The sequence below is a fragment of the Giraffa tippelskirchi genome, chromosome 1 (assembly GCF_054371585.1).
Source record: "Giraffa tippelskirchi isolate mGirTip1 chromosome 1, T2T-mGirTip1v1.2.pri, whole genome shotgun sequence".
Lineage (NCBI taxonomy): Eukaryota > Metazoa > Chordata > Mammalia > Artiodactyla > Giraffidae > Giraffa > Giraffa tippelskirchi.
Window position 1 is genome coordinate 181,430,410 of NC_137275.1, and position 16,152 is coordinate 181,446,561.

The 16,152-nt window shown below is 46.0% G+C and overlaps 1 protein-coding gene across 6 annotated transcripts in view; it reads left to right on the top strand.

Annotated features, from left to right (window-relative positions):
• Nucleotides 1-16,152, top strand: part of GALNT12 (polypeptide N-acetylgalactosaminyltransferase 12) — a 60,545-nt gene that overhangs the window by 42,302 nt on the left and 2,091 nt on the right. For 3 of the 6 annotated variants that reach the window (XM_081511992.1, XM_081512000.1, XM_081511976.1), the window contains 8 exons: nt 2,232-2,421; nt 5,406-5,591; nt 6,761-6,878; nt 8,332-8,508; nt 10,557-10,688; nt 10,849-10,884; nt 13,648-13,761; nt 15,580-15,726. In XM_081511992.1, the coding sequence (XP_081368118.1) occupies nt 2,232-2,421; nt 5,406-5,591; nt 6,761-6,878; nt 8,332-8,508; nt 10,557-10,688; nt 10,849-10,884; nt 13,648-13,761; nt 15,580-15,726 (1,100 nt within the window). The remainder of the gene's footprint in view (nt 1-2,231; nt 2,422-5,405; nt 5,592-6,760; nt 6,879-8,331; nt 8,509-10,556; nt 10,689-10,848; nt 10,885-13,647; nt 13,762-15,579; nt 15,727-16,152) is intronic. The other 3 variants (XM_081512020.1, XM_081512009.1, XM_081511984.1) reach the window with 1 other exon arrangement.

Sequence of the window (16,152 nt, forward strand, 5' to 3'; positions counted from 1 at the left end):
TGAGATCACGTGTAGCACAAAACCTCATGTAGCAGCCAGCATATAGAGTAGGCATGTGTCTCCATTTTCTTTCCTCCCAGGGTTGTTTTAAATATGTCTATGTAGACACTGGTTCTGGGTCACACCGCATAGCCTAGAATCCCAGCTCCAACACTTTGCAGCCATATAGCCTTGAGCACGGAGCTTAACCAGTTTCAACCTTGGCTTCCAGTCCTGTGAAATGATATAATAGTAGTTCTTACCTTGCAGGGTCATTGTGAGGATTAAATGAGGTAGTAGCTTGTTAGGACCTGGCACATTGCTGGCACTTGTTCAATGATAACTCCTGTTTTTAGGAAATATTTTAAAAACTATCAAGTGCCCGAAACTTTCAGAAATGTATTCATTCAGAAGTAGACCTCAGATTATTTTCTTTTTATGGGACGAAGCCACTGCTCAGCAGGCAGGAATATGGTATGAACCCCTTCAGCACAATTCAGTTCTCCTGTAAATACAAGGTTCTGTGGGGCCAAGGCTCTCTGTCCCCATGGTGGTGATGTATAAACCAGCAGGATTCTCCCCTCAGCCTGTATTGGAGGAAGAAGTCCTGCCCTGTGCTCTCCTCCCACACTTCCTGCACCCTCCTCACACCCTTCCTGCAGTGTCAGCCTGAGCTGATGAGGGGTGTCAGCACCTTCCAGGATGGGATAAGACAGTTCAGGCAGACAGAAGATTGATGCTGACCAAACCCATAATGAGTGCTGGAGAGCTACACCAGCATTTTCCTGTGTGTTCACTGGGCCCTGCTACTAATTAGCATTGCTTGGGAAGTCACCTCCCTTATTCCTGCTATCCACTTGTATGCAGTTATGTTTAGGGTTGAAAAAAAATCAATGAATGTTTCTTTTTATTTTTTGTTTGAGTATTAAGAACATTTAGAGAAACATTTCACCAACAGCAAAGCAACTTAGGACATTTTACAAAGTTTTCCCCTTCACTGATGACTGAGGATGACTTTGAGACATAGCCCATGTATTAATAAATGTGGGGAGATGCTGTCCTTTTTATTTTGCCGAGTGGTTCCCACCTGACCCACTGAGGGGTGTGAAATGGGGCCTCTAGTTGTTCCAAGGCCTGTGTGTGGAGTCAGGAGTCCAGGGGCCAGTTCTAGCTGTGTGCCCGTCCTTTCACCTCATAAGGATTCATTTCCTCTTCTGCAAAATGGGGTAAGCATGTCCTCCTGACAAGTTTTGGATTTGTTTAATAAGGATCAGAAACTGTAGGAGAAAGCTCTGAAGGCAGTGTTAAGGCTGTGGACTCGAGCCTGAGTCCTTGGGTTCAAATCACAGCCCCTCTGCTCTCTTGTCTGGGACCTCAGCTCATCACTTAGCCTCTCTAGCCTCAATGTTCTCATCCATAAAATGGGTACAGTAGCAGTACTGTAGTAGTAGGGGCTTCCCAGGTGGCTCAGTGGTAAAGAATCCGCCTGCAGTGCAGGAGACACAGGAGACTCAGGTTTGATCCCTGGGTCAGGAAGATCCCCTGGAGGAGGAAATGGCAACCCAATCCAGCATTCTTGCCTGGAAAATCCCATGGACAGAGGAGCCTGGCGGGCTACAGTCCTTAGGGTTGCAAAGTGTGGGACATGACTGAGTGACTGAACACACACACAGTAGTACTTACTTCATAGGGTGAGTTATGTGAATCACTTGGACAGTAGTAATTAGCACACTAAGCCTTCTAATATTGGCCGATATTATTATTATAACTGTGTCAAAATTTACATCAATGTAATTATAAATAAAATCTGTTAACATAGTTCCATGTAAATTAAAATTTTATGATGTATTACATATTAACATAAATTAACATTTATATAAGAATTTTTTGGAAAAATTGTGGATGGATGGTTCTTGTGCTTTTATTTAAATGTTGACAAGTCAAGGTACTTTTGCAGGGGGGAATAGCTTTATTGAGATAGATCCACATACCACATTCACCCCCTGCAAGAGTACAGATCCACCTACCTGTGTTTTAAACAGGAGCCCTTCAGTGGTTCTAGAATCCTCCACCCCTGCCTCCCAGCCTTCTGGGGGCTTCCAGGCTTGATTCCTAGCGCAGTGAGGATATCCCTGGTGCAGAAGAAAGGAGGCTCATGTCTATTTAGTCTTCTTTTTGGGACAGGAAGGCCCTGGAAGGATGCGCCTGGGGATATGTGGCGGTGACCCTCATTGTCCTGCTTGCCTCTGCAGAACACCTGAAGGAACGCCTGGCCACTGAGCTGGCGGGGTTGCCCAAGGTCCGCCTGATCCGCGCCAACAAGAGGGAGGGCCTGGTGCGGGCACGGCTGCTAGGGGCCTCCGTGGCCAAGGGCGACGTGCTGACCTTTCTGGACTGCCACTGTGAGTGCCATGAGGGGTGGCTGGAGCCGCTGCTGCAGAGGTGCGTCTGTGGGTGGCAGGGCATGGGGCAGGGTCCCTGACAAACTGGCGTGGGAGGTAGGGGTGCTGGGCTCAGATGCTCCTTGGCCAAAGCCTCTGTCCCCTGGTGTGGAGGGGATGTGTCCTCCCACGTAGAAGGGATGTCCTGGGGCTGTGGAAGCTGTTAAGTTAGTTAATATACAGCCAGCACTTAGAACATGCCAGTAGACAGGAGGCCCCAGATGAGTGTTTGCTTTTATTTACTGCTTATTTTACACATTTATTGTAGAAAACTTAGTATGATCAACCAAGAAAAAAATATTGTCAGTCGCATAGAATTGTACTCCTAGAGAATATGTTTTGATGTATTTCCTTCAAGCCAGCTGTCTTATCCATTACACCCAGTACCAACCATGCCTAGGACCCACCTGTGAAACTTTAAGGGACCCCCCCCAAAAAATTATGATAATTTCTTTTAAAATCAGAATGGAAAATGAATATCCTAATAATGCATATAGCCTGGGTTGTCTTTATACCTGTAATATAGTCATAAAATATGGGGTTCCCTTGTAGCTCAGTTGGTAAAGAATCTACCTGCAATGCAGGAGACCTGGGTTCGATTCCTGGGTTGGGAAGATCCCCTGGAGAAGGAAATGGCAACCCACTCCAGTATTCTTGCCTGGAGAATCCCATGGACAGAGGAGCCTGGCAGGCTATAGTCTATGGGGTCGCAAGAGTCGGACATGACTTAGCAACTAAACCACTACTACCACCATAGTCATAAAATATTATTTTTAATATTTATTTTTATGGAGTCATGAAAGCATAAATACAGCCACATCTTCAACGCCATTTCTCCTGCTGTCCCACAGCCTCTTACGGCTCACCCTCAGCTGACTTTTTTCTCTTCTCTTTCCTGTTTCCCCCTATCCTACTGATTCTGCATCAGGAGCTGGGCTGGCAAGCCTTGAGCTCCTCTGGGTGTGAGAGGAATGTCTAGGGAGGGGCAGATTCTCTGCTCGGTCCCCACTGTGTGGAGTGGGTGGAGGGCTGGAAGATCAGAGTTTGTGCATTTGGAAAACTGCTTTCCCCTGGTCCCCAGTATTTGGTTGCCAAGGTCTGTCTGGAAGAGCTGGGGACCCCCTTGCCTCCCTTCCTGCATGAGACCAGGCTCTGCTCTGACACTTCTACCATCCTGGACCGTTGATGCCTCATTCTCCCTGCTCAGCTCTAATGGGCTTCAGCACCAGCAAGGACTCAGGATTCCTCAGGCTAGTGCTAGAGTCTGAGATCACTTAAAACATAGTGACAGCTGGGTGCTCCTCTGGAATCTGGCCTAGTGGGTTTACCCTTCCCTCCTGCCTGCACTGTGCCTACAGAGGGCCACCTCTAGTCCTGTCTAAAATCATGGGAGGGGGTGTGCACTTTTCCCCTTCAGCTGATGCATAAATGCCATCTGGGATTCCATTCCACTCCAGTCCACCCTTTGGAGAGAGTAAGGTGGCATTCCCCATAATCACATCCTTGTTTCATACCTGGAGTCAAAGGGATTCTCCCCTGGTTACCCATTAGAAATAGCTGGGGAACTTCAAAAAGTCCTTGTCCTGTAGCAGACTATTTGGATCTGAATTTCTGGAGTGGTTCCTGGCCTTCTGGATGTTTCAGAAGCTCCCCAGGGACTTGGGTATGCCTCAGAGTTGAGACACTGGACTGTAGACTGTCCCTCAGGTGTGATCTCAGCCACGCACAGTAATCCCTTCCCTTTAGGGGCTTTTGAAAGTGGAAGATGTTCTTGGTTGTCACAATAACGAGGTTGTGCTCCTGGCATCTTATGAGCTGCCGTTGATATCTGGGGCAGAACCATTCTTTGCTGTGTAGGACTGGACTGAGGGATGTTTGGTATCCCTGGTCCCAGTAACCGCTGCAACTGGGTCTGCACATTCTCTAACCAGGATTTAGAATCCTTTACTCCAGTACTGGCTCCCCCCAGTTTTCCCTTCCTTGTAGAGATTAGACTACCCCTGGTTCCAACCAGCTGGATGCAAGTCACAAATTTATGGTTTATAGGTCTCAGATTCTAGAGAACTGCCCCCAAAATATAATCCAGAGAAATCTAATGTTCACATATGGTCCAGTCTCAGTTCATGTTTCCTGCTGTGCTGTCAGATGCAAAGAAACACAGTCTGGAAGCCTGCTGAAAGATGGTTGGGCTTGTAAGAATGACTGTGGAGAGAATCATTGAAGCCTATGCACAGGCTGATGGCTACAACAAGAAATTATCACATTTTCCACTATATGAAACATTTAATCATAAAGAAGATTAAAAGAAAAGTATAGCTGTAGTTCCAGGTTCTCTGCCGGCCTCTTACAAACATTCTGTTAGGGAGTCCACATTAACCCTCCAAGTATGTATTATTGTTTCAGGGTAACCCTCCAAGTGTGTATTATTGTTTCAGAAGCAATGGGCTCCAAGTGGTTAGATGACTACACTAATGTCACACAGCAAATAAGGGGCAGGATTAAAATTTATTTGCTAGTTCCAAAGCAGACCCTTTGGTCTGGGTGCATCTCTGTTCATAAGAAAATAACTATTTCTTCACTTTAAGATGTTTCATTGTGATTACATGAAGAAATCTCTTACAGTCTTGAGAAACTGAAAGTCTGCTTTCTGTTTTAAAAGTTAGCTTGGATTTTGACATTGTGACTCTCATAGGATTCAAGTTTAACCAGAATATCTTTAGAAGGAATCAGAGTATTAAAGCTATGGGACTTTACATATAAGGGCTAGAATCCTTGTACCCACCCCCCCTCCACCCAGCACCCCCGTGATGTCCCCCTGCTGGGGCTGACCTGGCTGTAGACACCTAGGATAAGAGAAGCAGGCCTTTCTCACACAGGCTTTCCTCCTTTTAGTGGAAGGCTGAGGAGATTCAATTCTCAGGTTTCCTGGTGGTCCTCCTACTGTCCATACATGGTAGAATATCAGGGTGTTCTGGTTGTTTTCAGGATCCATGAAAAGGAGTCGGCGGTGGTGTGCCCTGTGATTGATGTGATTGACTGGAACACCTTCGAGTACCTGGGGAATGCTGGGGAGCCCCAGATCGGCGGTTTTGACTGGAGGCTGGTGTTCACGTGGCACATGGTTCCTGAAAAGGAGAGGATCCGCATGCGGTCCCCCATCGACGTCATCAGGTCGGGGGCTACTTCTTTGAGTGCCTCACTGCATCTGGCCAACTTGTCAGTGAAGGCCCTCGGGAGAGATGGTTAGCTGTTACCTCTCCTTTCATTTTCCAGAGTATTTGTTTATTTTTGATAACAATCTTTGCTATACATGTGGATTTATATTGTTACATATATTTTAATAATTTTGGTAAGTATGTATAACATAAAATTTACCCTTTTAACCGTTTTTAAATACACAATTCACCAGCCTCACACACATTCACAATATTGTACAACCATCACCTCTGTAAATTTCCAGAACCTTTCTATCACCCTATGTTGCTGTTTAGTCGCTAAGTCATGTCTGACACTTTGTGACCCATAGACGGTAGCCTGCCAGGCTCCTCTATCCATGGGATTTCCCAGGAAAGAATACTGGAGTGAGTTACCATTTCCTTCTCTAGGGGAGCCTTCCCAACCCAGGGATTGAACCTGGGTCTCCTACTTGGCAGGTGGCTTCTTTACCACTGCACCACCTTGGAAGTCCTGTATAGAAACTCTGTACCCATGAAGCAATACCTCACTTTCCTCCCCTCCTCCAACCCCTGTTAACTTACCATCTCTGGATTTGCCTATTTTATGTACCTCATATAAGTAGAATCACACAGTATTTATCCTTTTGTGTCTTACTTCTTTTCCTTAAGAAGAATTTTTCTGAGCAGTGCCACCCAGCCTGGCTCCTGCCATCCTCTCGGAACTTGGTCTCTCACTTCTCATCTCTCTCTGTTGTCTGCTCCTGGAAGTCCAGGGGTTTCACTCACCCTTAGGCCTTTGGTCATGCTCCTGTCTTCTCGGAGAACCATTCATTCCTCTTCTGGGCTAACTCCCTTTGTTCTGCAGACCATGCCTCCTCCCTCCCCATCTCATGGCTTCTTCTGTATTTCCACAGGGTCCCAGGTTGACCTTAGTCACCCACAGAGTTCTGTGTTGCCTAGTGAGATGTCCATGAGCTTCCCCAGGGCAGGGGCTATGGGGCAGGGGCTGTGGGGGACATCCAGCTGCTGGCCCAGCTTAGCTCCAGGCAGAGGGCGTGAACTCGGTGTGTGCTTATGTGAGTGAATGGACTCAAGGCTCGTGGTAGAAACCAACTGTGATGGTTTCCTGCTGCTTACCTCCAGTTATGATTCCCATGCTTCTAGATCTCCAACGATGGCTGGTGGGCTGTTTGCTGTGAGTAAGAAATACTTTGAATACCTGGGGTCTTATGATGTAGGAATGGAAGTCTGGGGCGGAGAAAACCTCGAATTCTCCTTTAGGGTAAGTACTGCAGTCTTCTGTTCCACTCATTCTTAACCTGTTTTTTGTCTCTCTCTGGGAGTGATGGCTTTGGTAGGAGCCTGGTGGACTTTTTCTCTATATTGGCAGTTTATCCAATAATCCTGAAAGAATACAAAGGCACACATATCCTGTAAATACACTTAAAATACACATTCAGTAGATTTGGGGCTGCTCAAGGTCTTGGAAGTCACCTAGTTCTTTTACTCTACTGAGGGGAGGGATGGCGGGTGGAGGGGGAAATGACTGGCTCAAGGTCACTCAAAGAGTACGTGACAGACACTGCACTTAAACACGGGCTCCTGCCTCCTGATCCCATGTTTTGGAGCCTTGATTTGCTTGACTGCTTGATAAAGTAGCCTCTTTGTTTAGCACCTCCGTGCTAAGTCACTTCAGTTGTGTGCGACTCTTTGCGACCCCATGAACTGTAACCCACCAGGCTCCTCTGGCCGTGGGATTCTCCCAGCAAGAATACTGGAGTGGGTTGCCATTTCCTTCTCCATTTATTTGGCACAGTGACTTTCGAACTTTGACACATATAAGATTTGTTAGGGAAACTTGTTAAAAAGGCAGATTCATAGGTATGGTCTCTGGAAAGTCAGATTTGATAGACTTATGGTAGGGACTGGGTGTCTGCATTTTGTAACAAGCCCATACATTGATTCTGCTGTGTGTGATGCACAGATGCCCCTTTGGGAAAGCTTTAGCATTCTGGTGGATTTCCTAGTTAACTGAATCTTGCATTTTAAGTATCAAAACCTTATGTCAATATTGGTGCTTTTAAATGAAAAATTTTCAAATTGAGGAATATCTTATATGGTCTGCTGCTTTAAAAGAATTAATAAATAAGACTTCGGCCCTCCACTGAGGACTCACGCCTCCCCCCCCCCATTATAAGTACCAGATGCTATCTTTGGTCATATGTCCATGAAAAGGCTCCGGATGACTGTGTGCTGAGTTTTGGGGTGTGCTTTTAACAGTCTTTCTGCCTCTTCCCTAGGTGTCAGGCTGCTCTGCCTGCTCTAGAAGCTCTTCCTTTCCCCCTTCCAAATCTCTCTTCTTACTTGCTGTTTTCCTATCTTCTGTGGCTAGGAGACCAGGTAATCAGCCTATGCTTTACCTAATAAGTAAGTGAGTTCCCAGTGAGGTCCACTGTGGGTGCTCCTAGGTGTCAAGTGCATGAGCCTTCGTGCATGGACTTTGGGGTCTGGGTTCCGATGGCTTATTTGTCTTTGGGGCTGCTTTCTTGCTCTTTGACTGCATCTTGTGTGCTAAAGATCCCGGGGAAGTGGCCACCTGCCTCATGGAGGGTGAGGGCTTGGCTGTGTTCACCATGACCTCTGTGTGTCCAGCCTCCTTACTGTAGGCATTGTGGACCAGCAGCTCAATCCCTTCTCAGCCCCATCACCCCGCCTCCTCTCCGCTCTGTGCACAGATCTGGCAGTGCGGGGGGACCCTGGAGATACACCCGTGTTCGCACGTTGGCCACGTTTTCCCCAGGCAAGCTCCCTACTCCCGCAACAAGGCCCTGGCCAACAGTGTCCGCGCAGCTGAAGTGTGGATGGATGAATTTAAAGAGCTCTACTACCATCGCAATCCCCAGGCCCGCTTGGTGAGTTCCACCTGTACACCCACACTCCTTCTGGCCTCATCCAAACAAAAGCAGCTGATTCTGACCTCCTACTGTGGTAGATCTGGTTCCAGAAATAGAGAGGAAATCAGGTGCTCACAACCCAAGAGGAAAACTGTATTCTTTCACTTATAATAAAAACCAGACAGTTGATTCTCACTCCTCACCATAATTATGCTCCATACAGTCACTGAATTTGGGACTGACTACTTTGCCATTGATCATGGGGGAAATACAGGTTTAGGTTACTGCAGACCTCTTGCAGGTAGACATTTTTATCAACTGATCAATACATAACTTGGTTTTATGTGTGCTTCTGCTTAAATAATCTATTTAATGTATACTGTTGATTGGTCACATTGAGCTCACACCCAGGTGAATCTCATCCGACACACCTCTTTTCTCCCTCCAACATATCACAGCCTTCTTGCACTAGGAACACTGGACAGCACTAACTACTCTTGGGGACCATTTTAAACAGTGAAATCACCAACACGGTACAGAACAGTCTGAAAACCATGGTGCTAAATAGTAAGCAGGACACTTGCTTTCAGGAAGAGAGCTGAGATATAACCTCAGCTGGAAATGTGCACACTGGGGGACTCTCATGTCTGAGAATGACCATGAAAGTGTGAAGACACCACAAGTATTGATTTTAGTGTTAAAAATAACATTTTATCAGAGAGCCCCATTACTGCTAACAGGCCACCCTCCGCACACGCCAGGACAGGGCTCCCGCTGACCTGTGTTCACGTAACTAAGGGGCCACGTGGCAAGACAAGAAAGTTGGCTCCAAGGCCTCTTTCCTGGCCACTTGATGTAAATTTCTTCTTGTGAATCTTTACAGCAGTCCTTCAGAGTAACTTGGAGTTTTTCATTTTGTAGATGAGAAAACTGAAGTTCAGAGAGAGAGTGATTTAAGGAACTTTCCCAAGGGCTCGTAGCAGAAGTGAGAAGAACTGGGTCCACTCCAGTGGCACTCTCTCTGCTCTGTGGAGTCCTGTGGACATTCACCTTGACCTCCACTGTGGCCTTTCTCTGCCTCTGGGCTACAGGGTCACTGCTTCCTCTGTCTTGCCCAAGGCTGCGGGGTAGAAATATCTGCTCTTCCCTGTCACCCAGTCTAAAACCCACAGATCGATCCCTCTTTCTGAGAGTTCCCAAAGAATAATATGTTAGAAAGAGGGGCACTCATGCACCTTTTGTCTGAATCCCCAGTGGCAGAGAGTTGAAATGGATATTTGGTTGAAGATGAGGACACAATGACTCTCATTGAAAAATGAACTTCTGGAAAACAAGCAGAAACCTGAGATTTTATTCAGACTTTTTCCTTATTGTTATCATTTTGTTAAATATTTTAACTTGTCAAATTTTAATCATTTAACGTCATAACACAGGGACAGTCCTATCTCTGCACTCAGCATTGCTCTCATGGTTGTACATTTGCTGTGCTAAATAGATGCTTGCTTTATTTGATTATTCAAAAATTCGTAATCATTGGTTTTGTCCATAAAACAAGTATTTTATCATTGTAGCATTTTGCTCTTACTATCAGAAAAATATATTTAGACTTCAATAGATTGGGAACATAAGGAAGTTTTCATTCATAATTACCTCTAGAATACTTACCTGTGTTTAGAAGTGAGTGTCCAGGTATCAGTGGTAGAACTATCAGAACACTGTGACATACGTGTGCCACTGACATGCCGCTGGTCTGTGACCACAGGGGGCCAGGGATGCCTGTGCAGCCCCTGGATTCAGCTCCTGACCCATCAGCAGGGACTCTGTGTCCTTCTTTCCTGCACCTGGCCACACCTCCCTGCAGCAAGAGCACTTGGGGATGTCATTGTTTGAGCAACAGTATCTCCTACTAGGGTGCTGCCACTATGTCTGAGACTGTTTCTTATCCTCTCTGTCCTGTGCAGGCTCCACACACAATAGGTGCTCAATAAAGGCTTACTGGGTGAATGAAAGGCTTTAATAGGAAGTGCTGTGGCTTGCAGGGGCTCACCGTTTTGTCCTTTTCTCAGGAGCCCTTTGGGGACGTGACAGAGAGGAGACAGCTCCGTGCAAGGCTTGGGTGTAATGACTTCAAGTGGTTCTTGAATACCGTGTATCCAGAGCTGCACGTGCCCGAGGACAGGCCTGGCTTCTTTGGGATGGTGAGCGAGGTGGGCCTGTGCTGGGCAATGTGCTCCTGGCCTCCTGAGTGACCAACCCTGCAAAAGAAAAGCCCCTTTGTGGGGACAGCTGACCTCTCTCATACACCTCCCCCTTCTCATGCAGTGTCCTTCTTTCTCCCCTTGAATGTCTGGGCCTCAGGTCCAGAATGTCAGCATTGGAAGCATCTCACAGTTGGTGAGTACAGCCTCCTGTTTTACAGATGGAAACTGAGGATCAGTTGGTGTTTCCAAGTCTTTTTTTAAACTAACTCCTTATCACATGACTTCAAATCTCAATAACTGGACCAGTTACTAATTCCCAACTCAGGGATCCACAAAAGCCATAGTAAGGAAGAGGAGTCACTTCTGTTCTTTCAAAAAACCTAAAAGAAATATTGGTGGGATGAGGTCAACTAAAGTGTCCAGCACCTTTGGCTTTTGCTTGGAACTCCACCAACTTAGGGAGGCCTCCTCTGCTCTGTGGTGTTCATCAGAAGAGCTGGTGTTCCATTCTGCAAGTTTTGATAAATGCAAAGCAGGGTATTTTCAGTTTTCATTATAAAAATGTTCGAACATGCAGAAATGTAGAGAGAGAGAGTGGTATAATGAAATCTGTCCCTGAGATTCTGCAATTACCTAGATGTTGCCTCTTTTGCTTTCCCTTTCCTCTGCTCCACCCTCCCATTGACAGTGTGACCCTGAATGAAGTTAAAGATTGCTTTGCAGCTCTATTTACTTATAGAATATATTTCACTAAGGAGGTTCAGTCAAACACACTATGCTAAAGTCACACAATGACTTTAGAGTCATTGAAAATCATCCTTTAAGTCTATCACCAACTTGATAGAGTTAGCCTAATTAATCTAAGTTTTAATCTTTAGGGGTTTCTCCCTTTTCTTCTTCTTTAGTTTTTTTTTTCCTTTCTTTCCTTCCAGATTCTGTAGTAGACCAAATCTTTTGAACGTAGGGAACTCATCTGAGGTTGAGGTCCTTTGGTGGTCAAGAGTGCCAACTTGGCTTCATAACATTTGAGTTCTTCTAAACCTAAGATGCCCTGATTATTCACCTATCCTGTTTCTAGGTTCCTTCACAAAGTTAAGGGACCTCAAGAACATGGAGGTCTGTGTTTTATGAGCCAGTGGATTATGGATTCCTTCTTTCTATATAGCTGAGTCTTATTCCCAGAACCAGGCTAGACAAAGCTGGACAAGGGCCAGGGCCAGAGTGGGGTTCAGAAGAAGCCAGTGAAGATTATTTGAAAGTGAAAGTGTTAGTCAGTCAATTGTGTCCACTCTTTGAGACCCCATGGACTGTAGCCCGCTAGGCTCCTCTGTCCATGGGATTCTCCAGGCAAGAATACTGGAGTGTGTTGCCATTTCCCTCTCCAAGGGATCTTCCTGACCCAGGGATAGAACCTGGGTCTCCTGCATTACAAGCAGATTCTTTACCAACTGAGCCACTAGGGAAGGTTCCTTAAACTCTCCAGAAAGGGGTTTGGAAGGTGCTTGATGCTAGGGAAAATTGAAGATGGGAGGAAAAGGGGACCACAGAGGATGAGATGTTTGGATGGCATCACCGACTCAATGGACATGAGTTTGAGTAAACTCTAGGAGTTGGTGATGCACAGGGAGGCCTGGAGTGCTGCAGTCCATGGGGTCGCAAAGAGTCAGACGTGACTAAGCGACTGAACTGAACTGAGTCTCTCTCTGGAGGCTCCTGGTAGGGAGGTTGGAGCATGGAACCTGCCAGGGCTTTTTGCTCTTAGAATGATTAAAGGGGTTTAGATCCAAAAGTACCTTAGAGATGACCTTAGATTAGAGAATATTGAGTGATGGAGAGAGCACTGGACTTGGAGTCTGAGGTCTTGGATTCAAGACTCAGGTGTCTCCACTTATGTGTTGTATGACCTGTGTGCAAACCATTGGCTCTGTATTATACTGTCCTTGTACTCTACAGTGGTGGACTTCTGATCTGAGAAGTGCCAGGTCTCTTAACTGGGGTATCCTTTGAAGATAACGTAATATCAGGAGCTCCTTGGTACACAGGGCTTCCCAGGTGGTTTTAGTGGTAAAGAACCCAGCTGCCAGTGCAAGAGATGCAAGAAATGCAGTTCGATCCCTGGGTCGGAAAGTAGGAAGTGGCAACCCACTCCAGTATTCTTGCCTGTAAAATTCCATGGGCAGAGGAGACTGGTGGGCCCAGTCCTTAGGGTCACAAGAGTCGGACAGGACTGAGCACCACACGCTTGGTACATATGTGAGGTGACAACCCAGCTCTGTTGGACTAGTAAAGGAATAAGACTGTACTAATGAGACATGAAGCAGTGTGAGCTCTCGGGCCATAATGAGTTCATCTCTCTGCTCCTCAAATTTATCTTCCTAAAATGTTTATGAATCATATGATATCACTTAGGTATGGAATATAAAAAAAAAGTGATACAAATGAACCTATTTACAAAATAGAAATAGAGTCACAGATGTAGACAACAAACTTATGGTTACAAGTAGGGAGAGCAGGGGAAAGGATAAACTGGGAGATTGGGATTGACATATACATACTATTATATGTGTATGAAATAGATAACTAATAAGAACATACTGTATAGCACAGGGAACTCTACTCAGTACTCTGTAATGACCTCTAAGGGAATAGAAACTAAGAAAGACTGAATATATGTATATGTATAACTGATTCACTTTGCTGTGCAGCAGAAACTAACACAACAGTGTAAATTAACTATATTCCAGTAAAAGTGAATTTTGAAAAATGGGGGTTATGATTCCTGCCTATGCTATAGAATGGGAAACACATTTAAAAGTAGGAATGGAAGGGGCTTTTAGCTCTGAGACTGGTTCTGCAGGCAGCCACTCCTCTCACTCCATTTACCTGCCCTCACAGCCCTGGGTGGAATCTGTTGTGTATAAACCTGGACCAAATGCCACCTTTATGTTTTGCTTAGCTCCAGAACAAAGGACTGAAAGATTACTGCTTTGACTATAACCCTCCCAACGAGCACGAGATCACCGGACACCAGGTCATTCTGTACCGCTGTCATGGGATGGGTCAGAACCAGGTAGGGGCTGCTGCTTTAACAGCTTGACCTTCTCAGGCTGAAGGACAATGGACAGTGGGAGGCCATGTGCTCAAGGGATCATCGGTATGGGCCTTTAAAGAGGGAGATGAGGGGAAATCTGTGTGTTTTTAAAACATTTAATATGTGATTTCTTGTTATAAAGGTAATATATACTCATCATAGAACATTTAGGAAATATAAAAAGTAGAAGCAAGTAGTAAATGACAAGACCCAGAATGGCCACCATTATAATTAAGATATAGTTACTTCCCATCTTTTTTAATGCATGACCTTGGGATTATGTATTTTAAATGGTTGTTGTAATACCTACATGTTTTATAGTCTATCATGTCCATTACATAATCATACTTTTCGTGTATTGTTAGACATCCTTTGAGAACATCATCCGTAACAGCCTCTTGCTATTCCTTTGTGTGACTGTATTAATTACTGTTGAGGTAACCAATTCCTTCCTCCCTGTTTTTGTGATTATAAATAACCCTGCTGCTAACATCTTTGATCAGAAAGAAAAACTGAGGGAAAGCAGATCTGCATTTCAGATGACTTATTCAGAATTAAATCTTACATGGAATTATAGGATTTGATGTGTAGTGCCACACTGCAAAGCAATTTTTAGGGCAGTTTCCTCAATCAGGGCCCAGGTGGATATGTCTGGGTTAAGTGCTGAACAGCAGGCTGGGCAGGGGAGCAAGACCTGGAAGGTCTGAGTACCGGAGCAGGACCCTGGCCTGAGAAGCAGGCACACTGCCAGGGCGGGGCTAGGGAGGATGCAGGATAGAGCAAAGCATTGGTTCTAGACATTCAAAGCCTGCTGTCCTAAGTAAAGTGTCAGATACTGGAGATGAAGGGTAGGCATCCAGATTTTCCTCTAACCTGGGGTCACTCCAATTCCGTTTGAATATTAGGCCCCATTATGGTCAACAGTAAACTTTCATAATTCAGACCTCTACAGCCTTAAATTTTTCAGGTTCTTCAACCCCTTTTAGAACAGCACTCTTCAAAAGTGGTACCATCAGCATCACCTGAGAGCTTAGAAATGCAGATTCCCAGACCCACCCCATCCCTCCCCAACTCATCTCTAGTCTTGACTGGTTTTCAAGGAAGATTTGTTTGAGAAGCACTACTCCATGTGCCTTAGTAACCTGAAACCTGTGTCAGAATCTCCTGGAAGCAAGGGAGTGGAGCGGGGTAGATGGGCAGCTGCATGTCTTGTTAGAAGTGTGAAAAGGTAGCTTCTTCAGCCCCATCTCAGACAGAGGGAATCCTCATTTCCTCTTTGGGACCAGGGCCCTGAATCAGCATTTTCCCTAGGCACCTAGAGTAAGAAAACCATTGCTCTGAAGAGCAAGTCCTCGCATTAGCCGTCCTTTGTCTGCTGTGTACAGCACTTTGTGGTCTCCAAGGCATGGTTGCGTCCATTTTATTTTGGGGGAAGGGGGAGGAAAGGACTGAAGAAAAGGAAGGGAAGTAGCTGGTCAAGGTCACAGAGAGCCCTCAAGGGCTGGAACCAGTCTATTTTCTTTCCTGCCGTTCTGCACCAGCCCGGGATTAGGCACAGCAGGTGCAGGGTGACCCAGGCCATCCCCACCCTCACGCTCTTGCAAACGAGAAGGGCTCCTCCATTCACGTTGGCTACACACCCCTCCGGAGGTGTACAGGCTGCTCTGGGGACACAGGCTGGTGTTAGGATCCCAGCACCCATGCCCCGATAACCCCAGTTTCTCCTTCCTCTTTCTAAAGATTGCCCTCTTTGCACATCAGAGGCTAACTGGTACATGTTGGCTAATCCATTTCTAGTTTTTCGAATACACATCCCAGAATGAAATACGCTACAACACCCACCAGCCAGAAGGCTGCGTGGCAGTGGAGGCAGGAACAGATGTCCTCATCATGCATCTGTGTGAGAACACCACCCCAGAGGACCAGAAGTTCATCCTTCAGGAGGTAGGTGACCCATCTCACATCTTCCTTCTGTGGTTCCCCATCCCGTGGACTGCAGAGGGGGTTGTGGAGGTAAAGTGAGTCCCTAGTAAGTCTCAAGGATGCAGCCCCTACAGGAGACCAGGCACTTCATAGTGAACCCGAGGGGTCCCATGCCATCCAGCACTGGTAGCACTTCCCTTCTTTCCTCCCCGTCCACTTCCTCTCAGTTTTCCTGTTGCCCTTACACCTTGAGCTGTGGCTGACTGGAATAGGAAGAGGCGCTGTCCCCAGTGCATTTGGAGATTACTTGTGGTTCAGGGGTTCCGATGAATGAAACAAACCACCAAGTGTAAGGACATGAGATTAGACCCAAGTTTAAGCCACTCCTGTTTTCTAAGGCTCATCTTTCCCAGCTCTAAAGTGGGGATAATAATCGAAGCCTTATCT